This window comes from Cricetulus griseus (assembly GCF_003668045.3).
Source record: "Cricetulus griseus strain 17A/GY chromosome 1 unlocalized genomic scaffold, alternate assembly CriGri-PICRH-1.0 chr1_1, whole genome shotgun sequence".
Lineage (NCBI taxonomy): Eukaryota > Metazoa > Chordata > Mammalia > Rodentia > Cricetidae > Cricetulus > Cricetulus griseus.
Window position 1 is genome coordinate 182,668,353 of NW_023276807.1, and position 24,691 is coordinate 182,693,043.

General features: G+C 36.6%; 1 protein-coding gene across 9 annotated transcripts in view; it reads left to right on the forward strand.

Moving 5' to 3' along the window:
- Nucleotides 1-24,691, forward strand: part of Ccser2 (coiled-coil serine rich protein 2) — a 124,675-nt gene that overhangs the window by 95,113 nt on the left and 4,871 nt on the right. For 3 of the 9 annotated variants that reach the window (XM_035452382.1, XM_035452383.1, XM_035452384.1), the window contains exons 7-11: nt 494-577; nt 4,871-4,957; nt 6,597-6,686; nt 12,225-12,309; nt 13,789-13,826. In XM_035452382.1, coding sequence (XP_035308273.1) covers nt 494-577; nt 4,871-4,957; nt 6,597-6,686; nt 12,225-12,309; nt 13,789-13,826 — 384 coding nt within the window. Of the gene's footprint in view, nt 1-493; nt 578-4,870; nt 4,958-6,596; nt 6,687-12,224; nt 12,358-13,788; nt 13,827-24,691 lie in introns of all 9 variants that reach the window. The other 6 variants (XM_035452385.1, XM_027389431.2, XM_027389432.2 and 3 more) reach the window with 6 other exon arrangements.

Below are 24,691 nucleotides of genomic sequence, written 5' to 3' on the forward strand. Positions count from 1 at the left end.
CTTTGTCTGTGTCTATCCTGATTTCCAGCACTGTATATCATTTGGCCTCCTTTTTCACACATCCTACGCAGAGTCACGTGACACATGTTCCCACATATCTAGTATTTAATCAAATGATTTTTTTATGGTCATGCTTTGATGAGTTTTAATATACTATTTTTGAGTTGTTTATACTCAAAATATATCTAGATCAAAGAAGATTCAGCTGAATTTCCCATTTTTTTTTCCGCTGAGTTAATTTTAAATGTTTTTAGGACATTCCCCATAGTCCTTTTCTAACTCTGTTCAGTGGATCTGCTGTTTCCTCGGGCTATCTTTGCCCCACTCCCCATTCCTTTCTACATGTCCTTCTGCCAGCACAAAGGTGAGGGGAGCTTTCTGAAGTCTCACTTCTTGTTCTATTCTAGTGTTTGAGCTAGAGGCAATTGAAACTCAAGCAAATGTTGGTGATTATTGTATTAATCTTTCATCATTTCCCTTCTTTTCCTGGTAGCATGATGGAAGTGGATCTTTGAATGATGTTGAGCTATCATTGCCATCCAGTCCAGAGCCAGAAGATGATGACCAGATATATAAGGTATGGCTAGGTAGTTATGCTGAAGATTTCAAAGTTTTTGCTATAAAAGTAATGAAACAGAACAATAACATTTTAAGCTTTGAATAATAGAGGTTATAGTGCCACATGTCTATAGATCCCACCAATTAAGAGGCTGATTTGAAATCTGCCTGTGCTACACATTGGGTTCAAGGCTATCCCAGACAATGTAGTGAGATACTGTCACAAAAATGTCTGAGATTGTAGCTCAGTGGCCAAATACTTGTTTAACATCCACAAGGCAATGAGTCAGTTCAATTTCTACTACAGAAAACAGGCCTGCATAGAGCTTTGCATTCTGGGAAAACAATCACATTTCCTCTGAACTTTTGCCACAGTATGAAACTAAAATGATAGCCCAGTGATGTTTTAATTTAAATTATCCCTCCTTGTCAGTTTAAAAGTAATTTGCCCCCTGTGTTACTACTGTTGCTTATAGCCATGAATAATAATTATCAAAATAAGATTTATAATAAATTAAAATGGTAAGAGGTACTTCATATATTCATAGAATTGAAGAAATATTCATGTAATATGGTTACCCTTTCCATATTTGAAAATCTAATTGTAGAATCTATATATGTTTTAATAAATGTTTGGAAATATTGTAATTTTCATGATCTTTAGATTTTAGTGGATAGCTTTTACAACTGTTTCTCAAATGTACACATGTAATTTTTGATTCATTTAATATTTTCAAGATAATGCATTTATTTCCCATTTCCAAGCTGTAATTGCCCAGTCATTGCAATAACAGATAACCTCAGAAACATTAGTGACTTAACATAATGCTAATTCTTACTTGATTACACATGGTCTGTATATCAGCTGGAATTGTTTAATTTGTCTTCAAGTTGAATGATCAGCCCTTTGGTATGACATAGCATTGTTGTATAAAGGAATAAGAACTTTGAGAAATTCATATGAATTCTACTTGGATGTGGCAGATGCTGCTTCCAGATGACTCAGCTGGCCTAGGTTGGAAATAGCTGGACAGAGGAGCATAGACTGCTTATAGGTGTCTTAGTAATTCACCAAGAACTAAATCCTAAGAATATAGCACAGTAGTTATGTTGGGCAACTAATCTCGCCCTTCTCATTTGTTGTCTACCTGTAATCACTCAGTGACTTCCCGTCTGTGGGTTCCTGCATGACTGGTAGTGAGGTGGTGTCCCATGGCAGCAGATCTGCAGAAGATTGTGGCTTATTTAGAAAATCATTTTGTATTTGCATCCAGTTTAAAATCAGTGATTTAGATGACCACGGAGTGTCTAAATTTTCTTCAACTTTCTTACTGACACCCCCCCCATTAAATATCTCTTCAAATTTTATCAGGTTTTATACAAGCAAAGAATTAATTTTGAGACAAGGTCTTATGTAGTCCAGAATGCTGTGTAACTTGCCGTATAGCTGAGGCTAGCCCATGTGTAGCTTAGGGTAGCCTCTGTATAATCTTGAACTTCAGATCCTCACACTTTCACCTTTGAAGTGCTGTGATTACAAGGATGTACCACCATACCAGCCCAGGAACTTTGTGTGAAGAGACAAAACTAATTCAATTTTGTACATTACTGTGGTCTCATTGCTTCTTATTTCTTTGTAGTTTATCCATATGGTTAGTATTGCATGATAGCCTCATTGACAATTGGCATTAATTCATGTCCCCATTCCCTATTTGTCTAGGTAATTTATTGTTTACATCTTATTTAAGTTGAGATGCAATAGTTTATTGTGTCCTGTATTCTCCATTTCTTTTGATTCATAGCCATTCATTATGTCATTCAAGCTAAAACACAGATTTGAATTCTTTCATTTGGTGTAGATTATCAAGTCTCCTCAAAGCTATGATCGGTCTATTGGTTCAGGTTCCAGTTCTCACCTGGAGTATTGCAGTGCCTTGGGTGAAGTTTCCTAGCCCAGTTTTGTCTTTGTTAAAGTTTTCCTTCAAACTCTCCAAGTCACTTCAAGATCAAACCTGTCATTCCCTAGCTAAGCCCATGCATGGTCCTTCCTGATGGTAGTCACTGCCTAGTTTCTTAGCTAAAATTACTTCTTGTTTCTTTCTTTTTCTACAGCATGTGTGTGGCAGTACCACTGTATGTAGATCCCTGGGTGTACTGTGATTGTCCTCACTTCTGTATTGTGTGGTACTTTGAGTATCTTATATAGGAGCCAAAGTTTGCAGCGTTTCTCTGTATCTTCAGTCCTTCTGCTCATTTTCAAGACTTTCCTGGAGTCTATTTCCTTACAGGCACATTACCCCCTGTTGTCTTAGGGTTTCTATTGCTGTGATGAAAACACCATGACCAAAAAGCAAATGGGGAAGGGGCAAATGCTTACACTTCACCTTTGCTGTTCATTACTGAAGGAAGTCAGGACAGGAACTCAAAATGGGGCATGATTCTAGAAGCCAGAGCTGATGCAGAGGCCACGAAGGGGACCTGTTTACTGGCTTGTTTCCCCTGGCTTGCTCAGTCTACCCTCTTATAGAACCCTGGACCAGCAGCCCAGGTCTAGCACTCCCCATTGATCACTAAATGAGAAAATGCCTTACAGCTGGATTTCAAGGAGGTATTTCCTCACCCGAGGCTCCTTCTTCTGATGACTCTGTAGCTTGTGTCAAGTTGACACACAAAAATCACACAATGCAGCTGCGTTGTAAAGTGTCGTTCCATACAGTAGTGCCTGTTGTACTGCTGTGTACTGTATCTGAATGTCACGTGGAACATATGTTCTCTAACACTGTAGAAACCAGCAATGTCTACATAAATAATGGTTTCTTGGTTTTCCATCAAGTTGTTTGTCATATGTCATTTGGAAACATGTTGTATACTTGTAAATGTTCAAATAACACCTTGACTGCTAGGTCTGATATACCAGTTTTGAATAATCTTAATTATATTGGATATGTTCTTGCTCATCAGCATCTATAAAACAGTACTTAGTCTTTTCTGTTTCTCCAACAATTACCACTTAACATGATTGTGAGAGTTAGCAGACTTTTTTGTGGGAGTCTTGAATGTGATCGCATACTGTCCTTGAGTTATATTAAATCCTTCATTATGTTTTCACCTCAATGTTAATGGTATTTATATTTTAGGATTTTGTATGATGAGTTATATATATCAAATCCTAATGGCTTTATTTTCTGTACAGTGTAGACGTGTGTCATTAGTGTATTCATCTATCTTTCATGTTCTCTAATCTATCGTTTTTCCTCCTGATTTATGAAGTTTTACTTTCTAAACTATCTTCAAGTCCATCTTTTATAGTCTTTCGTAATTACAGTATAGATGATAACATTTTCATAAGCTCTGATTTTCCCTGTCATTTGGATGATTTAGGTCATATTCTAAAAACTTTGTTTAATGTTTATTTGTCATCTTTTGTTAAAATAATTACATTTTTTAAAAATTAAAAAACAGTCATACGTGTATGTTATGTATTTTAATTATATTCACCCTGCATCTATGTTTAATTGTATATGAAGGAGATGAAATATTTTGCTCAGTAGTAACACATAATTGTTTACATGTTTTTGTTCTAGAAAAGTCTTCCATGAGAATATGCATTCTAATTTCTTATAGTACTTCCTCAGTATATGTGTATATGTGGGTAACTGAGTAGCGGTACACAAAATGGACTAAGGATAGGTTAACAGTACTTGCCAGATTGGAAATGTCATCAGAATATTGCTTAACTTAACAAAGCCTTCCATTTTATAGTACTGATTTGTCTGGTTGATAAAGTTGGCTGGTGCCTTTCACTTTCCTTCAGTCTGCACTTGTCAGGAAGGTGGCTCATTGCAGAATACTCCCTGGTATTTATCTGGCATATTTGTCCTTTGCTGAGTGCTGAGCCAATTTTAAAATTTCTCCTGTACATTAATTACTCCTTCTGTCTGCCCTGCCCTGCCCTGACAGACAGCTTATAAGTGTCCCTTGAAATTTTAGTTGAAGTCAGTTTTGCATGGTGATTTCCTTTACTGTATTATGACCTTTAGCCTAGTTTCTTTATTATGTTAATGCAAAGGAATAAATAGCAATATCTCTGTGTAGCCAAGATCAGCATAAATGCTAATTCAAATGAGAACTTCTTGAATATTAGCAGTTACTTCCATTTTGCGCATTGTTTGCATGTCAATTGCCATTAGATCATGCAATCTTTCTAAACCTTTAGTAGATTTCCTTTTAGATGAGCAAATAATCCATTCATTATTTGACTTCATTGACTTTAAGTTTCTCATTAGAATGACAGTATTTTTTCTTACTTCAGAATGAAGATTTATTAAATGAAATAAAACAACTTAAAGAGGAAATAAAGAAAAAAGATGAGAAAATCCAACTATTAGAGCATCGGCTTGTAAGTATAACACAGACTATAAAACAGGCTCTTCCTGGGGAGCTGTGTTTGCTTTTATAAGACAGGGCTAGAGTGGAGCTTGACTTTGTTTTGGCTTTCAGAGTTCTATGTAGCATTGTGTTTAGAGTACATGTGCTCCAATTAAAGTATATGATGGAACTTTGACATAAAATGAGTACCTGGGCATTTTCTGTCTGTAAGTAGAGTGACACTAGGTGCTTGCCTTGAGAATTGGTTATATTGAAAGGGATTCTAGGGAAATACTTCAATTCTGTGAATGATGGTGTGTGATTCCTCAGAGTTAGCCTTGGTTGAATCTTCATAATTTTATAATTGTGATTTCAGATGTTTATAAGACCATTTGTATAGTATCTTGAATTCAGTTATAGGATAGTTTGTAATAATTAATATGTCAGGCTAAAATGAACATACTGCATAAAATCACAAAAATTAAAAGATAATATTTACTCAGAATCAAACAACAAAACAACAAATTCAGCTTTATAAAATACTGCTTCCATTCAGAATGTCAAGGATATAGCATTGTGAACTCTTTCAACCACTAAGGTTGAAAGAATAGGAACAGACAGATAGGATATGGTTAAAGGCTCAAAGGCAGGTGATGGGAATTGTGTAGAGAATTTATTTCTCAGTTGATGATATTCTAGTACGGTAAAGACCATCAAAGAGGCTATGTAGCCCTGCACAAAAGAACAGACACAGTGTGTGGACTGTTGGTATTTAATACCCAGCAGAATTCCATCAGAGATACATTTAGGAAACTGTCTGTAGTGCTTGTTGCTGGAACACTTTCTCTGAAGAGTTCTAAACAAACACCTGCTCTTCCTTATAGGGCACCATCATCAACCTAAAGTACAGTTCCACCAAAGTCCATCTTGGGGAACCAATGAGTCTACTGAGTTTACTTTCAGAGCATGGGTGAGGGGTTGCTTGAAGGAGTGCTGGTGAGCCCAAAGCACTCAGACCACTGGGACTTCTCATCCCATAGATGCATAGATGGAGTTAATGCTCCATAGAATATAAATTCTAGCACTCCCCAAGATCACAGGGCCACATTCACTAGGGCAGAAGTAGACATAGCAGGCTGGAGGGTGCAGAAAAGAGTGACTAGAATCTCAGGTGAGGTATGAGAACCTTCCACTCTGTCTTTTGAAAGAATAGCAATTTTAACATTCTTTTGCAAGTAGTTATATCTGATGAAGACCATGGCTATTAGGGGCAGAGGACAGCAGGATCAAACAAAATAAATCAGAAAAAGGAATATAAATTTTCAGTAGCATTCTTTTATGTCCTTGATTGATGCATATATCCTCCATCTAAGTGATGTTGTATATTTTTATATACATAAAATTATATATGGTGAGGTTTTTAGACAGTTTAAAAGATTGTCAAGAGAACTATTGTAGTTCACTGGCTTTATCTCAAATCCAGTCCCTGAAAAAGGGAAGGCAACTGAATAGACCTTGAAGTTTGGTGTAGGCATGTCTGCCAAGAAAGTAACCAGAGCTTATTGCACTATGCAGCTTGGTGATTTGGCTTGTTCTTCTTAACGTAGTGTCTAACTGTCTGTGTGTATGTGCAGAAGAAAACGATTTTGAACATTTGTGGTTTTGTCCAGGCAACCCGGTGTAACTGCCACCAGAAATCTAAAGAGGAAAAGTGTACATATGCTGATAAATACACCCAGACACCCTGGAGAAGAATCCCTGTAAGTCACCTGTTCTTAACTTCTGTCTTTTGTCATTTTTGTTGTGTTGCTTTGATTTTTTAATATAACCACTAATAATTTTGAATCTGCCATAGCTATTTTTGTCTTTAGATGAGCTGCTTTTCCCTTGTCTCCTAGGTGTTACGTGCTTTCCAAAGCTTCTCTTGTGTGCTCTATACAAGTGAATGTGCTTTTAGTAGCTTTTCCATTGTGCATATTGTGACCCATCTTATTTAAGTGTCTACTCTTTTCTCATTGCATGTTTTTGTGGGAGTAGTAATACCGTGGTCCCACTTGTACAATACATCCCACTTTGAAGGTGTATGATGTAGTAGGTTCCCTTTTGTGTTGAAGCTTTTCCAAATAGTTTTTATTATTATAATTACAAACTGTTGAGGGAATTAGGAAACATTAATCCATGAAAACATAATTAGGGTGTGACTTATTTGAAACAATAGGAAATTTCCACCCAAATATTGTTTGTTGTTTATGAAAGTGTTATGTATCAACATATATTCAGTGCTAAATGTACCATATTATTCACTCTGAGTACCTGGAACTCACTTCAGGGTGTCAGTCATTATCTATTATATGGGGTAGGTAATAGACTTTTATTATTAAGAGAAAGCGTGGTATACTTGGAGATTCCTTTTATGTTCTATATTGCAGCAGAGTCCCACTAATACAAATTAATAGAAAAATATATAGGTTAATATAGTCAATCCAACTGTAAGCTGTAAATTTTATAAAATTTTTACTTTGTTTCTTTCCATTGAATATGTAATTGCTTTCTCTGTATGTGGGATGATGTGATAATAGAAATTAACTTATTTGAAGATCTTCTTTCACTGTGGTTCTTGAAGGAAAAGGGAGAAATGAAAGAAGGAAATACACAGATAAATGCATACTTCTTGATTTGTAAACAGCTGAAGGAACTACTGACTCACTGATATAAATCAGTGCAAATTCTGAGGAGGTTGGAGGATATGGGAAAGTCTAGACAAATCAAGAGTTTGGTGAAGGGTGGTAAAGGTAGGACTTAAATCACAGAAAGCAAAATGGCATCCTTAGACAAAGATAACCTAATTCTATTTGATGTTAAAGGGTCCAGAAATGCTTGGAGACATGTCCAAGATAAATTATGGTGTCTGGTGCCTCTACATGGGCATTTGCTCTTTCCATGGCCTCCAATTTTCCCATGGAGTGTAGTTTTAAACATCATTGATTAGCATTTCTGTTAGGTATAAGAAGCTCCACTTTGTATCTTTATACAAGTCTTTAGACTTCATAATCATCCTGGCTCCCCCAGCCTAATTGTTCTGAAAGGAGAGTATTAATCTACCTCCCACTCTAGATAAAAATAACTGGTGCAGAACCACCCCAGTGCATGACTTAGTTAATTTTTACAGTGATCTTGGGAGAAGTAAAGGTCAGGTGCTTAGCCAAGCACTTTCAAAAACTCAGACTTCAGCTTCCTCCATTACTATTTTTTTGATAGGTGTCATCTGGCCACATTTCTAGATAGGAATAAAAATCAAGGGATATTAAATGGCCTTGTAAGTTTCTACTATAAAGAAATGGCTGAGACAGTACTATAACTTAGGACTCCTGACTACCAATCATTGGGTCCTCATCCCCAGAGCACACTGAAGAACCTTTGGGATGAGAGGTTTTGAAAATTATCATGGGAGGAGTGGAATGTCTAACTTCAGAAGAGCTAGTGGAGGTAGAGGTGGGAGAGGGTTTGGTGGTAGTAAGTTCACAGGTAGGGTGGGGCATAGATGGGTTCTAAGGAAAACAGTGGAGTTAGTGTGAAAACTCATATAAATACAGAGTCAGAAAGTCTAATCTAGGAATTACTATAGATTCATGGAGGTTCATTCAATGAATAAATAAATGCTTGCTTATTTACTTCAATAATATTAAGAATCAAGTTAGTAATAAATTTACTCTGTGATCATCTGTGCTCATTGGACTTCACTGAAAATGCATTATGTTGGAAACAGTCACCATAATATAGTGCTTTTCTTTTCACTCAAAAATTATACTTTGTTCCAAATGTTCTTTTTAAATGAGTCTAGCATATTTAGACAGGATGTAGGTGATACAGATGTGGGGGTACAGCATCGTTCTTGTTGTTAATCTTTAGTTTTTTTAGACAGAAATTTTAGAAATGAAAAGGCCAGTTAAAAATCATTTCAGTGTAAGTAAAATTAAAAAAAAATAAAGCCTTTGGGAAGGTTTCAGATTATAATCAGTGTCTTTTCACATTTTCTCATAACACCTTGGTACATTTGACATTGCTACAGTCATTTGATTATAGCATCCACTTAAGTTTTCTCTGTGAATTCCATCTAAACACGAAGGAGGAAATCTGATTGCAATGAAAGATGGAAAAGGCCAATGGCTGAGAGATTTACTGACTAGGTTTGTTTGAAGCCATTTAAGAAGTGGAAAGAAATGGGAAATGTAACAGATGGACACCTGAGTAGATCGCTTACCAGTGACAGCAGAATGGTAGAAAGGCAAACATTTTGAAGCTGACATGAATTTCCTGTGGAGATTTGTCTAAGTGGAGTTGAGTATCTCCTAGTGGCTACATGTAAGATACCTGAAGCAAAGAACCCACAAGAAATAATAAGCAAATCAGTAGAGCAGAGAAAAGAGAAACACAAAATAGATACCTGTGGCTTATTCCTCAGTGCCAAGCTCTGTTCACTAAGGGTGGAAAAAGACACAGCACCAACCCACCAGATGCTTACTTCCTGTGACTTAACAGATGCTAGATGCCAATAATCTCATTTCCCCACACAAAGGAGCTGAAACTGAGAAGCAACTTGTTCAAAAACTTGCATGACTCGGGAATGCTGTGGGAGGCTGGTGCTCTGAGAAACCAAAGTTCATTTTATTTTGTTTTTGTTTGAGACATAGTTTCACTATTTAGCCCTGGCTGCCTGATGTAGAGCAGGGTGGCCTTGAACTCTATAATAGAGTTCTACATACCTCTGCTTCCTAAATTTGGATATTAAAGGCTTGCACTGCCAAACCCGGCTGAAGGTTCATTTATATACAGTCGAGTTGATCCCAGTGCTTGGAGGCTGATGGAAAGGGATGGCTACAGTTACAAAATCAGGCTGTGCTCTATAGCAGAGCTTGTTGCTCTTTTTAAAGATAGTCTTTACAGTATTATTTAATACTGAATACTGATAACAATAATAAAAGAAAAGACACCATGAATTTGAGGATTGAGAATATATAGGGAAAGTTAGGAGGGAAACGATTTGATTACATTTAATTTAAAAAATTTCAGAAATAATTTGGATGAGAAAAAAAACACAGGACAAGGACTAAATTCTATTACTCTGTGTACTTCTAATATTGTTTTAAAAGCATTTAACCTTAACATTTAAAGATAGAAAGTCATTTTGCTCATTACAATTCAAAATTATCAGGACATATTCTTTTTTACCAGCCAGTGTTTGCTTGAACACCTTGATTTGAATAATTAAAAAAATTAACCCTCAGCCCTCATCAGACAGCAGAAAAGTTCTAAAGGATCTATATGTCCTGTCACATAATCAGCTGGCCTGCATAACTATCAAAACAAGTGTGGGAAGATGCAGACTATTATGTTACGTGAAAAGGCTTGTACATGTTAAAACTGTTCACAGTTGGGCCCGATTCTACTTCTCTCTCCTGGTTTAATAACTGACTGCTACAATGAGAGGATCATGGGAAGATGATCTGCCATGTGTTTCAGAACGTTCTGTTGAAGTTATTTCTAACACCAAATGATGATTTGTTCATATCATTGCATGTAATAGAGACACATGTAACATACCAACCCAACAGGTGGAATATGGTGAACTCATATGTAAGCAGTCATTTCTCTAAGAATTAGGTTCTTATGCTGTAGACTTACTGAGTCGAGTTTTCCTATTATATTTTTGTAAAATCAGAAAACTACCACTGATGCATCAAAAAAAAGCTTATCACATATGTGTTTATAATGTTTATAATTTTACTAGCAAGAAACCAGTTTCCTTTTTCTTGGCCTGGGAGATAGTATATCAGAGTAACTGAAACAATAGTGTATCTTGCAGATTTGTCTGTTGAGTAAACTGTCCCATGTGCTTTCCTGATCTGAAGCCTGGGCAGCAGCATTGGTTAACATATCTGCAGAACTGTCCTAACTTTAGACTCAGATTTGCCACTTTCCTCCCCACTAGGCATTGCCAAATTATAACTTGGGTATTTATGTGTGTATTTGGAGATAAGTACTCAAAGGGAATTAAAGTATTTATTTCTTTTCCAAGGGGTCTCATTTATTTATTGTTGTATTTATATTTGTCACTCAAAGAGGTTTGGGTGTGTGAACATACACACACATCAGTATTTGAACAAGTAACATTTGTGAGTTGTCTCAAATTGCTTTTTCATTGTGTAATGTTACTCATTTTCAGGCATTGAATTTTGAATATAGCATGTGTCAGGAAGCTTTATAAATACTAACAGGTACTACCTCTCCCTCTGAGACATCACATTCTAGCAGACAGAAGTCTGTACACAAGAATTTATTGTTCATGACATATGCTGTTTTTTTGAAACAACTGTGTTTTACATTTTCTAGTTTGTTTTTCAAGGTGAATAACAAATTATGCATGGCTGTTAAAGCCATCTACTGATCTGATTATAAATGTCTGTCATTCAATTTGGGTTCATTCCAGACCTTTAGGAGACATTTTTGAAGCTGAATGTGTTGGAAGAAGCAGTGTTATCTGTGATGAGTTAGAAAGCAAAAGATAATTATGACCAAGTTTGCTAGTACTAGAACCATTTCATTTATGTTTTGTAGTTTTATCTGTGGCTACCTTTTAATTTGGCTACAGTGGATAGTTGAGGCAAAATATGTTCTTGATTCTGTGATGTTAAACATCTGACATACAGACGCATTCCAATTTTGATAAAACATGGTTAAGTGAAATTAAGGAGCTATTAGTTATCCATACTAAAAGCATGCATCATCTATGTCATGCATATCACACTTTGTAAGAACATATTGTCACAATATCCTAATTATTTCTAACCCTAGCTTTATTTTTTGTGTTCTAATCTTTTGGAAATCTATGACTTGAAAAGAAATAAGCATTTTTGTTTGATAATGTTTGATTTCCTGATTCATAAATTAATGTTTTTATATGTTAATACATGTAATTTATCCTTCTTTTTACAGTTCTTTTTCTTCAAAGTAGTAGATAATCTGATACTTTAAAAAAGATATATGATAGATTTATTTTATACCAGAAAAAGTTACTTGTGTGTTAATTACAAAGAGTAGATGATATTTTCTGTAAAAATATTTGGCAACTAGATTTTGAATTTGGATGTGTTAATAATATGAGCTGCCTGTATGTTAAAAATGAAATTTACTTCTAATTAACACTGCTGCTGTATTATTTTAAGGGAAAACAAATATGACTTTGGTTTCTCTGGTTCCCTTCTTTATTATGCCTCCCTACCCCATCTCTTTCTGCACAGGGTGGGTATTCTGCTCCCTCCTTCTCTCCTTGGCAGGGCTCCTTCCAGGGGATGCCACGGACTGTTCCACCGCATCGCAGACAGAGTGAGTCTGTGTCTCTCACTCCCATCCTGCTCTGGCTTCCCCTTCATGGTATTTCCCTTCTGCATGACTGTCCCTCCCCAGTACCTTTTTTCCTTCCTGAGCTATCTGCAGGCACCAGCTATGGAACACTCCCTGTGTTCTGCTCTCTTAACCCTTCCTTGACGCATGCAAACAAACCTCTACTCTGGCCTGAAAGCTGTCAGAGGTTAATTCCACCTTAACTGTTGAAACCTTCTGCTGGTGACCCTAGACCTACTGACATGCATCTGTCTTTAAATAGATCTTATCAGGATCATGAAATATGTGATAAAATTGCTGTTTGCCAAGTTATTTTTAAAATGTGCACATTCTCCACAGATTCGATAGACAGATGCATACTGTTTAGGGATCATGCTTACTAGACCATTGCACACTTCTTTACTTATTTCCTAAGCAAAGGCTTTGATTGTACTTAACTGCCACCTAAAAACTTTACAAAAAAAAACTTCAAGGCCTTTTTTTAATCCACTAATATGTCTTTATAATTTGTTAGCTGCTTCACAGCGCAGAAGCAATGACTTGGAATATGTATGCATGTTTACTAACACTTAATGATCCAGTTATCACTTGACCCTCTACATGTGTTGACTGTTTTAGGTTATGTATAACTATACCTGGTAAGTTGGCTGCATTTTATCTTTTTTGAAAAGTCACCCCTTCCAAAAAAAGCTAATATTAATGAAAATAGTCAGAGTTAGTTCTACACTTTCTTCACGGTTTATTCTCATTGTGATTCTTACCATTTTTTACTAATTTTCTTATTTGAACTATTAAGAGTCTAAAGGGGAGTTTTATTTAAGAGTATATAATTTATTTTTTAATTATGACCTGATTTATCAAAATTGTAAATAATTAACATAAATTGCAGATAAGACATGGTTTAGTTGGTGCCTCTCTTTTCTTTCTGTGATTTCTGTTTTGATGAAAAATAAGAGTTTGTAGAGCCCATGGACTGTACCAGGGTATTGTGAAGCCGGTTCTTTTATGTGGAGACAGAAGAGTAATACAGTAGTGAGGTAGTAGGAAAACCATTAAGAAATGATGGATTTCCAGTCTTGTAGTCAATAAACCAGCACTGCTTGACAGATTTATCTTAGATCAGCCTACCTGCCTCTGTGCTCACTGAAGGGCCCCTCTTATCTCCTCTTTCTCCCCACCATTTGTTCCCGTTATCTATTAGCTGCAATATGGAATTGAAGTAAGGTTTATTGGCCTGTATAGCAAATGGAGCTTTTTAAAAGTATTTTTAAAGTATGTATCTGGAAGTATCCCTCTCAATAATTTCTTAACTGCAATAGCTGTGGAGTTTTCTTACCCTTGCCTCTGGCCATTGACCTTCTGTTGGCACTTGCTTCTTTCTTTTCCTCTTGGGTTCAGTGCTGTTAGGTTCTGATTATGTGCCACACTATTGTGATCAAGACTGATTTCTAATTTTTCTAGGTCAAACCTCTTTCTGCATCTCCAGATTAGGAAAAAAAGTAAGGTTTAGTTGTATGCTTTAGCTCTGCTAACCACTTGGGGATGGATGGATATGTCTTTCTCTAAAGATGCTCACAGGAGTCTTGTTGAGCCTTAGCTGCCAGATCGTTCCACATCCTTTAGCAACTCTCACTGAGTTTGAGAGTTTCTTTTGGAAGAGAGAGGTGTTTTAACAACTGTACTATCTGAGGTTCACTCTGTGGATAACTGATGTGCTAACAAAGCTTATTTTTCTACCCCCCCCCATTTTGTGTGATGAAGTAAGGCCATGAAATCATAGGAATGAATCCAGTGATTTTATACAGAGTATAAGAATAGATAATTTTTTTGTATACTAAATGAACATTCAACAGGATACTGTCTTTTTTTACATTTAACTAGTGTATTCTTCCCAGCACTCAGTTTTTTTTTTTATAGAAGTTGATTGATTACTAATAAAAAAGGGAGTTAAGGAGTTTCTCTTCCATTATGTTTCAATTAAAAAGTCGAGCATGGGTCTGTAGAGATGGCTCAGTGGTTAAAAGCACCAAATGCTCTTCCAGAGGATCCGGGTTCAATTCCCAGCACCCACATGGCCACTAACAACTGTCTACAGCTCCAAGATCTGACACCCTCACAAAGATGTATGTGCAGGCAAAACACCAATGTACATAAAATCAATAAAATGCCGAGCATTGACTAGAGTGCACTGTGTTTATCATCAGTGCAAAGGTCAGGAGTTGAGGCTGAGTCTTCAGTAATGGCAGTCTGGTTTGCATTTTAAGTTGTAAGAGTAGATAGTCCAGTGTGAAAAGATAGCCTGTTCTAAACATGCAGAGTGTGAAATCACCAATTGTAGCTCAGGCCATTTCACTAAGCTACACTGGCCAGAAATCTTCTTGCTGAATTTAAGAATAACTCTAGGAAATGGAGGTGAATATAGAAATTCCTGGCTTTTACATGACTTTCTCTGGAAATATTCACTTGTAGTCCAGTGAAATTTTTATTATAAAAAATGAATTCCAGATATTTATTTTGCTGTTTTTCTTGTCATTTCAAATAAAACTTGTATAGGCTAGCAGAAAATAGTTTCTGTTTAGGTATATGGAGCCCTTTGCTGTTGTCAGTGGAGACTTGGGTTAACTGGTATTGTTTACTCCTACTCTAATATCCACTTGCATTGGATTGAGAATGGTGAGTAATCTTATGGCGAGAAGGAAGAATTAATAATTGTTCTTGCAAATAGAAAGTCTTAATGACAAGTCCAGAGAGCTTCTCCTGCCACACTTGGTGCATCAGATCATATTTAAGAACAATGACTACTTGTTGCTACACTAACATTCCTTTCAGAATTTTCTCTTGGTTATGTGACTTGAAAGAACTTAGGAATTCTTTTTATCTCTGTCTTCTGTGTCAAACAGCTAGACAGGAAGGGAAGGAAACAAACCATATGAAGTACATCTCCATATGTCCTAACCATCCAGCAATTTCTGGATGTGTTGCTTGATATCTAAAATTATATTCTAATGATAATTATATTTACCAGAATTACATTCAAATCACAGAATTTATAGTTTTTGGGTTTTTTTTCCTTTTATTGTGTAACCTTCAGGTGACACTTAACAAATAATTTTGACAAGTGATGATAAATCTATTTTGCATCCCAGCCCAGTGTGCATATATTGGATGCAAATATGTATTTGTAATCCAGTACACATATAGCTGCATTAAAATTCAGACAGAAGATTCTTGAATAGTACTTTCTCGTAGTACATAATATATTCATTTTCTTCTCTAGTGACTTATTTTTTTGTTCTAAAAATGTTAGCAATTTGCAATAAGAAAATCACTGAATCATGTCTTCCATATAAGACTGAGTGAATATAGGCTTAATATACCAATTTTAAATATGAAGACTAAGGATCTTAGGACAGGATCTGAGGACTTGATTCAGCAATTAAAACACTTAAACATGAGGACCTGAGTTCTGATCCTGAGAAGCCCTTGTTAATATTGTTGGGTGTGGTTGTCTACCTGTAATTTCAGCTTCAGAAAGAGTAGACAATGGTCCTCAGAGCATTACCTAGCAGACTAGCAATATTAATGAGCCTGGGATTTGATTGAGAGACTCTGCCTCAATGAATCAGGTGGAAGATTGACCAAGCATGATTTCTGGTGTCAACCTTGAGCAAAAAACATGCATATACAAACATGTACACACTAATCCACACATGAAAAATAGGAAGAAAAAAAGAGAGCTTAGGCAACTTCATATACATTTTATGCTATCCTAGAAAACACTTTTAAAGAAATATCTTTATCATTTTAAGTCCTTTTCCCTAAGGATTAAACCCATTTGCCAGGAAAGTTTTTTGTTGTTGAGCAAGAGCCCCTCCTAGGTTCAGCCACACACTGATCATTTGGCTTCACCTGCCCCACCTGCTACTAACCTGCTTATTGTCACCAGCTTGCTCACTGTTTGATTTTTTATTGTGTTTTTTTTTTCTCTCTCTCTCTCTCTCTCTTTTTTTTGGCTCAGGAATTATTGTTGCAGAGTCCATACCCTTAATCTAGTAATTAAATATTGTACTTTGGGAATTGTCTAAAAATATTTGGAAAATTTTATGTATAGTTTATAAAATATAGTCATATATTTAAAAAGATAAAGATAGCATTGGGTATATAAGTACTTTTTTGAATTATTACTTGATCTCTACAATAACTCAGTCAGAGCTATTAATTAGTATTACAGTCAAAGATGTAAATCAATAAATCAGACTGATGTAGAAATTTGTTCAGGTAAGTAAAACACACCAGAATTGCTCTAAGACCAGAGCCTATATCTTACCATTTATTGTAGATGACCTTTTCTTTAAAATTTAAATTTTCCTTTGACATACAATATAGTAGCTCATTATAGAGGAACTAAAAGAACTAAGATGATTTTATATGTTTCCTTCTCATCTCATAAAATAAAAATCTTTTATATTCTAGATATTTTTAAATCATGTAAACATTTTTCACATAGTTACTGTAACTTGAAATCACCTTTTTTTTTGGTGGATGACAGCATATTATCACTTGGCTATAGTACAGATTGAATCTGTTTTTTCTAGTCCACATAAATTATTGCAGTAGAGTTTATCATTGTGTATAATCCAATGCTAGCACTTCCTCAGGCAGAGCTCTGGAAGTACTTCATTTACTAAAGCCTGCCCGCTTGCTAGGAGCAGTTACTATGCCAGATAATGCTGATAGGTTTGATTTACATGGCCCAGTCTAACTGACTCCAACATGTGGCTTCAGTCAATTCTATATGCATTGTTGCTTCAACTGTTGTGTTCTTCCTTTTTTTTTTTTTTTTTTTCTGTTGTGTTCTTGGGCAATTAGCTTTGGGAGTGACTTTTCATAAAATATAATATTTGATTGAAATGAAAACTAAGATAATTTGTAGAAACTGAACTAAGTCAATTACACATTAAACCATTTTTTGTAATATTATATACATTTTGCAGTCAATTTCAGATGGTATCTAGCATAGTTAATTAGAAATGTGCAATTAACTCATGGTCTAGTAGGACCTCCCAGAAACCTACACATGTGTTACTTTCTGTTAGCACCTGTAGTTGGCAGGTACAGCAATTGCTGTTTTCTGTCTGAAGCTTTTTGTGGCGCCTGCTCTGCAGATAGTGGGAGTGTTTCTTTAGCCAGCCATTGCTGCTGAGGCATTGCACTTGCACACCCTACCCTATTGGTTACACCTGTGGAATTGTATTACTGTTAAGCAATTTAGAACTTTTTCCCCAAAGTTCTCTGTCTGCATCTGCTAGGTAGTGACAGACTCTGTGTCTAAGAGATGGTGGCATGGATTCAGTCATGTGTCAGTGGCTGTGCCTCAATAGTAAATACTTAAGTCACTCCTACTCGTTTTGATAATTTAAGCAGTCAATTTAAGCTCAGAGGATCGGTCAGTTCCATATTTCTTTAGTTTTTAAGTGACATATGCTAGTCATATGTCCTCAAGTTTTCTGAGATCTGGAGGTGCCATTCTGGAATCTAGAAAACAAAAGAGTATTCTTGGTTTCCACGTGTCACTGGGAAGCATGATTGGCTTCATTTGAAGCTAGTTACAGAGGGGCTTGCTTAAATAATTTATCTTCACAGTGATGTGTGGAACCTCATGTATCGTTTAGAATATAATTTCTAAGTTAAGGTCTAATTATACTTTTAAGAGTTCTGTAATGCCATCGCAGCAATAAAAGCAAACTAGCAAATACTAAATGTGTTTAGCCTTGTTTTATGATATATTTTTTGTTACTAAAAATTTTTTTTTTATATTTTTTCCCTTTCTTCATAAGAGTTTATATGGGTCTGATCTCCTTAGGTCTTTGGAATGTTAGTATTAACTTGTGTCAAGGGTTTTTCAGTATTGTGTTTGGTAAAATTCAAGTGATTCCTTTTTGTAAGATGTGTTAAACATACTTTTCTGTGGGTATGAATATTTGTACTAGCTTGTAAACCACTTTAGCAGAAAAAAAGGTATAAACCTACTAAATATTCTTTACCATATGCAAATATACTATGTACAAAAGTGAGGAATGCCTAGAAAAATACAAGCAGAGCAGATACCTTTGGCTGCTGCCCAGTCATGGAAATCCTTGGTGTTCTGTCTGGTCTCTGATGCCCTTGTCCTGTCTTTTTCTTGTCTCTGCTCTCCCATTGTGCCATTGGCAAGGAGTTGAGAAGTTAGTCCATTACTTCTCTGACAAAGCGTGGTACAGTACAATTTCAGATTTTTTCCTACCACCTTCCTCATGGTCACTTTTTGCTTTTCTGTTTTCTCCTGGTTTGCATGATGCATGTCAGAGTGTGCATGCATGAGATTACAGGCATGTTATAGGTGGCTCCATTTCCATCTTCCTTTGAAGTATTAAAGTGTATTCAATAATAACAGTAAACTCATATGTAGCTCAGAAAATGATTTTAGGTATTTCATGTGTGTTATGCAGTAGCATTTTAATACTTGAATAGTTACTGTTTTCTGCATTACAGACTATGGAACGTTTTACGCAGTACTTGACATTTTAGCTGCCATCTTTTTTTGCTGGTGTCTGGAGGAGAAGGATGCTCATGAAACCCAACATAATTCTAGAGACCTCTGGGGTGGGATGAGACAATAATGATGAAGAGCTTTCCTCAGGGTTTCCTCTACTGAATCACTGTGGGTCCACCTCTATCCAGAGGGACTGCTCAACCAACGGGCTTGGGCTTGGTGTCTGCTTGTTATCCTTTGTAGGTGTGAATCAACTAAGAACCAAGTAGGGAATTTTTCAGGAAATCTGTTACCTGTATGATGGTATTGAATGTGTAGATTTCTTACTTCCACTAAAACTGTAAGATAATCTTCTGGTTCTACTGTATATTCTGAAAACCCATGAATTTATAACAAATAACATAACAGTAACACATTTTAGTGCTCTATTTTAAATTCTTTGATAGTTTAAAACTGACCGCTGCCACTTGCTGAAGTGTGTAAACTTTGAACCTTACTTCATTAAATGTCAGTGTCCTCATTTAGAAAAAGAAGAGACTAATACCTTCCACTCAAAAAGTCTTGGGAAAAGTAGACAACATGCATTCAAACTTAGAATTGGGGTTTCTACCATTGGGCAGAAGGAAACACCTGCTTCCCAATCTGGAGTATAATATTACCTCAGTAGTTATAAGTGCTAAGCATTGTGTTGAAGACCTGATAGGCTTGCTATTATTTGCAGAAATTCAATTACGAAATTCTATTTCAGGTCACTTGCTCAATAACACGCTAATTGTAAGGAATAGATCCAGAACTCAGACTGACATCAGTCTGATCATAGATGCTATCTGGTAATTCTTTGAAAAATGTAATAGGTTTTTTTTTTTTTTTTTAATGTTCTATCTCTAGTTCCTCTATCCGGGAAGTAAAGGAATCTGAGCTTTGGTATCATAGTCACACATGCCTGCTGCTGATTTAAAACATATAGCTGTGGTTAACCTTACTGAACTATGCATTTGGACCTAGAAATGTCATGTCCTGTAGCAACTAATTTATTTTCATGTGATGAATATCTTGGCTATTCTACCAGGTCCAATTACTAAAGAGCCTTACCTTGAGCTTTTCATGCTTAACTTTCTAATTATCATAGGTGATGTGTGTCAAAAAGCTTGGTGCTAAATAGTTTGCATGCATAATTATCTATTGCTACTGGAATAGGGAAACAGCTAAATGCCTGTTGAGATAGTTTTCCCGGCCTCCTGAGCCAGAAATGTAAAAAAGCACTTAATGGCTAAACTTGTAGGTCATTATGAAAGATACTTCTGTTCAAGTTAATATGTAATAAAAATCAAACATTTTAAGAAAGGAAAGTTTATTTCCTATTATCCAGATTTGTTCATTAATTTGTAGAGCTTGACTTTTATTTAGTCATTAATTACCTATTAATGGCCTAACCAGTCATCTTTGCTAGTTTATGGCCAGATGAGCCATTCTTGAATATACAGCTAATATTCCCTTGCTCATTTTTATGGCAAGCATGTGTTTAATCACCACTATGTGACAATTACTACTGACTACTATGAAAAATAAAATGTGGTAGCTCCTGCTTGAGGAGCCATATGGTCTCTGGTTACTTTTATAACCAGTTCAGATAGGCATCTTAGGTTATTGCTAAAGATGACCATTATGCCTTTGCAGTTCCCAAGTAGTGCTTATTACTGACATTTAGCCTGAGAAATTGTAGAAGGGTATGGTGATATTTATTTATCTAAAACATATTTAAGAACTTCCCTAGCAAATCCTGGACAAGTTCCAAGGACAGAATACTAAGCCTCATTAATTTGTGACTAGCAGAGGCTGCCCAATCCCCCAATGGTGCTTGGGTTTCAGTTGTCTTATGAGTCTTGTGAGCTGTTAATGCCATGAAATACATTGACTAGTAGGTACTTTCCCAGAAACCTTGCCCAGATAACAGGAAATACTGTGAATTTTCCTCTCCTCAAATCTGTTTGTCCTGTCTCTTCCCCAACAGTATGTTGATTTTACACTTAAAATTTTATTTGAGCTGTTGGTGATTGCCTACTTGGGCTCTCCATAGCTCACCACATGATTCTTTAACTTAGAGTTTTTCCCCCCTCATTGAGTTTCTCCCTGGTTCCACCAGAGTGAGATCCTAAAGCACTCTGTCCTTTGATCTCTGCTTATCATTAATCAGTAGCTCTCATCATCTAGCATGCCAACTTATGTAGCTTGACAAGTTCCTGTAGGCACCAGCTTCGCCTGTTCTCCCAGCAGTGTTCTCTCCACATTCTCGTGGCATCCAAATGGCAGATCATCATGGTCTTTGTTAGCCATGGCCATGTACCAGCCCACACCTTAGAATTCCCTCCTTACCTGTCTACCTGACAGCTCCTGCTCATCCTTTAAAACCTCAGTCCAGATTGTTTGTACATTTTTAATGTTTTTTTTTTCTCCAGTCAGGTTTGTGTTTTCTTTTTGATTCCATGTTGTTGGAAGTGGTTTTGTCATTTATTTGCCTGGCCTCTTTAACAAGCTCTGTTAAGCACAGGGACAACTGTGCACTCACCTCTGGGTTTCTCACTCCTTGTACTGTGTGTGATTTTAGTAGACTTAAGTGCTCTGGAGCTGTTAGTGGGCACATTGTTGTTTGTTAGTAGCAATCTAGTCCGAGGCAGGATGCCTCTTCCATTGTTGTTGCCTTAGACCTCATAGTGTAGCAATTTCTTATTCTCCTTGAAAGAGACCTTTTCTGTCCCTAACAGTGGAATTTCCAAAATCACAGTTTTCAAACATAGGGCATTCATTTTAGGATAGGGAAACTATATTACTAAAAGTCATTTTGCATCAAGTGTATAAAATTCACATTACTTATCTTACAGAAATAACTGATTTATTTTCTAATTAGTTGATGTCTTCATTAAGTTTTTATTGCTGTGAAGAGACATGACTGTGTTACCTCTTATAAAAGAAAACATTTAATTGAGGGGGCTTGCTTATAAATTTTCAGAGATTCAGTCCGTTATCATCTTGACAGGGAACATGGCTTTTTGTGCAGGCAGACATGGTGCTGGAGTTGAGAGTTCTACATCTTGACTAGGAGGCAACAGGAAGTGGAGTGGCTCACTGGTTGGTATCCCAAGCATAGGAAATCTCAGAGCCCCCCCCCCCATACACACTTCCTCCAACAAAGGCCATACCCACTCTAATAAAGCCACACCGCCTAATAGTGTCACTCCCTATGAAATTATGGAGCCAATTATATTCAGGCTATCACATTCTACTCCCTGGCTTATAAACAGTATCATGATGCAAAATGCATTTAGTCCAACTTCAGAAGTCCCCATAGTTTATCACTGTCTCAACAATGTTTTAAAATCCAAAGTTCAAAGTCTCTTCTGAGATTCATGGAATCTGATAACTGTAATCCCCTGTAAAATCAAATTAAAAAGCAGGTTGTATACTTACAACATATATTACTATTTTAAAATGCAGGGAAGGGAGCATACCAAGGAAATACTGGACTAAAGCAAGACCAGCCGGGCAAACTCTAAACTTCATTAATTCCCTTTCACAAGTTGGAAACTTAACTGAGTGGGTGGGATCTTGCACCAAAGTCATCACTCCCTTTATTCCATTTCTTAATCCATTTATCTCCTTGAATACAAGATTTAGCTCCATTTCACTTTCTGGTGCTCTTTTTCTACTCAAAATATATATTTTCTAGTTTACCCTGCTCAGCTTGCTCCTTTCATTATAAATCTGCAATGGAGTTACCCCTAATATCCACACAACAGTCTCTGTTAGGCTGTGTCTTCTGCCAATGGAATTCATCTGGAAATTCTTCATTTTAGCCTCAGGCAGACTCTTTTGGACCAGGGCAAAAAGCAGCCACCTTCTTCACCAAAATATCACAAGAAGAATATTTAGGCAGCATAATAAAATTCTCTTCTGGAACTTCTTGAGTGAGCCCCCAACAGTTCAAATAACTCTTAGCACCACTGACTTCCATATTCCTTCTAGTGTGGCCCATTAAGTAATTCTTAAAGCGTTCTACTGGGCCGGGCGGTGGTGGCTCACGCCTTTAATCCCAGCACTCAGGAGGCAGAGGCAGTCGGATCTCTGTGAGTTCGAGACCGACCTGATCTACAGAGCTACTTCCGGGACAGCCTCCAAAGTCACAGAGAAACCCTGTCTCAAAAAAACAAAAATCAAAAAAGAAAAAACAAAAAAAAGAAAAAGAAAAAGGGTATTCTACTGCTTTCCTAACACAAAGTCTATATTATTCCAAACAAAAACATGGTCAGGCCTATCATAGCAATACCCCAGTCCCTGGTACCAACTTCTGTCTTAAGAGTTTTTATTGCTGTAAAGAGACACCATAACCACAGCAACTCTTTTAATTGGGGTGGCTCACTTACAGTTCAGAGGTGACAGGGAACATGATGGCATGTAGAAAGATGTGGTAATGGAGCTGAGAGTGCGACTACATCTTGCAAGCAACAGGAAGTCAACTGAAAGTCATACTGAGGGAAGCTTGAGCTAAAGGGACCCCAAAGCCCACCCTCACAGTGACACACTTCCTCCAACAGGGTTGTACCCACTCCAGCAAAGCCACACCTAGTAGTGCACTCCCTATGAGATTATGGGGTCAATTGCATTCAAACTACCACAGATGATAATTTAGACTTTTGTTTAACTATATAGTCTTATTTCCTCAGATAAAAGACTCAGCATGATATATTCTTAGAAACTGTCACTTCCTAATTGTCAGTCTTGTAAATGGAGCTTTGTTATGTTGAACACATACAGCACATCTTTTTGATTCTGCTGTGTTTCCATATGTTTCTCCAAGAGAAGTGGGGAATGTGAATAATTAGTAGTGCATGTGGCTGTGTCATGGTCAGGTCAAAGTGGGCCTTTTCTGGAAGGTTGGTGCTCTGATTACCTTGTCTTAATGAGAAAAAAATACATTTGCGGGCCAGTAGCACCCTTTTTATTCCTAGGGCAATAAACATGCTATAAAAAAATTTTCATCTTTTAAAATTGTCACTGCTATTTTCAGTTCTTAAATTGCTTTAAGATCTTCTAAATTGGTATGAGGAAACTACTCTGTCTGGAGGTGGAAAGAGAGAACAAGTGCCATGCCACTTGGCCATTAGTGCTGCTCTGCTCCAGGCCCCCACCTTTAGTAGATTTTGACTTCCCTGCTTGATGTTTCTATTATGTCTTTTTGACATGTGTGATTGCTTTTACATGCTCACTAGGAAACCTTCAGGAGAATCTACTAAATTAATTACCAGTGATATTTTAGTACGTTTCATTTTGAAGGACAATTTGCGAATCTCCATGGTAATAGATTGAAAAATACCCACTGTCTTTGAAATCCGGATAGTTCGATTTAGGCAGCAATTGGGCTACCTTTATTTTAAACATTCTACAGTTAGAGTTCATGTTAACATTCATTTGCTGTGCAGTTTAATCTGCCTTTTAAAATATAATGTTTTTGTTCTTTAAGAACTCTATTGTATGCATACAGTGTGGTTTGATCTTTCTCACCCCCTCAGTCCTTCCAGTAACCCCTCCCAGATCTACCCTCACTTCTCCACCCCATTCCAACATTGTATTCTTTTTTTTGTTTTGTTTTGTTTTTTGTTTTTCGAGACAGTGTTTCTCTGTGGCTTTGGAGGCTGTCCTGGAACTAGGTTTTGTAGACCAGGCTGGTCTCGAACTCACAGAGATCCACCTGCCTCTGCCTCCCGAGTACTGGAATTAAAGGCGTGCGCTACCACCGCTCGGCTCATTGTATTCTTTTTAAAGACTAAAAATATAATA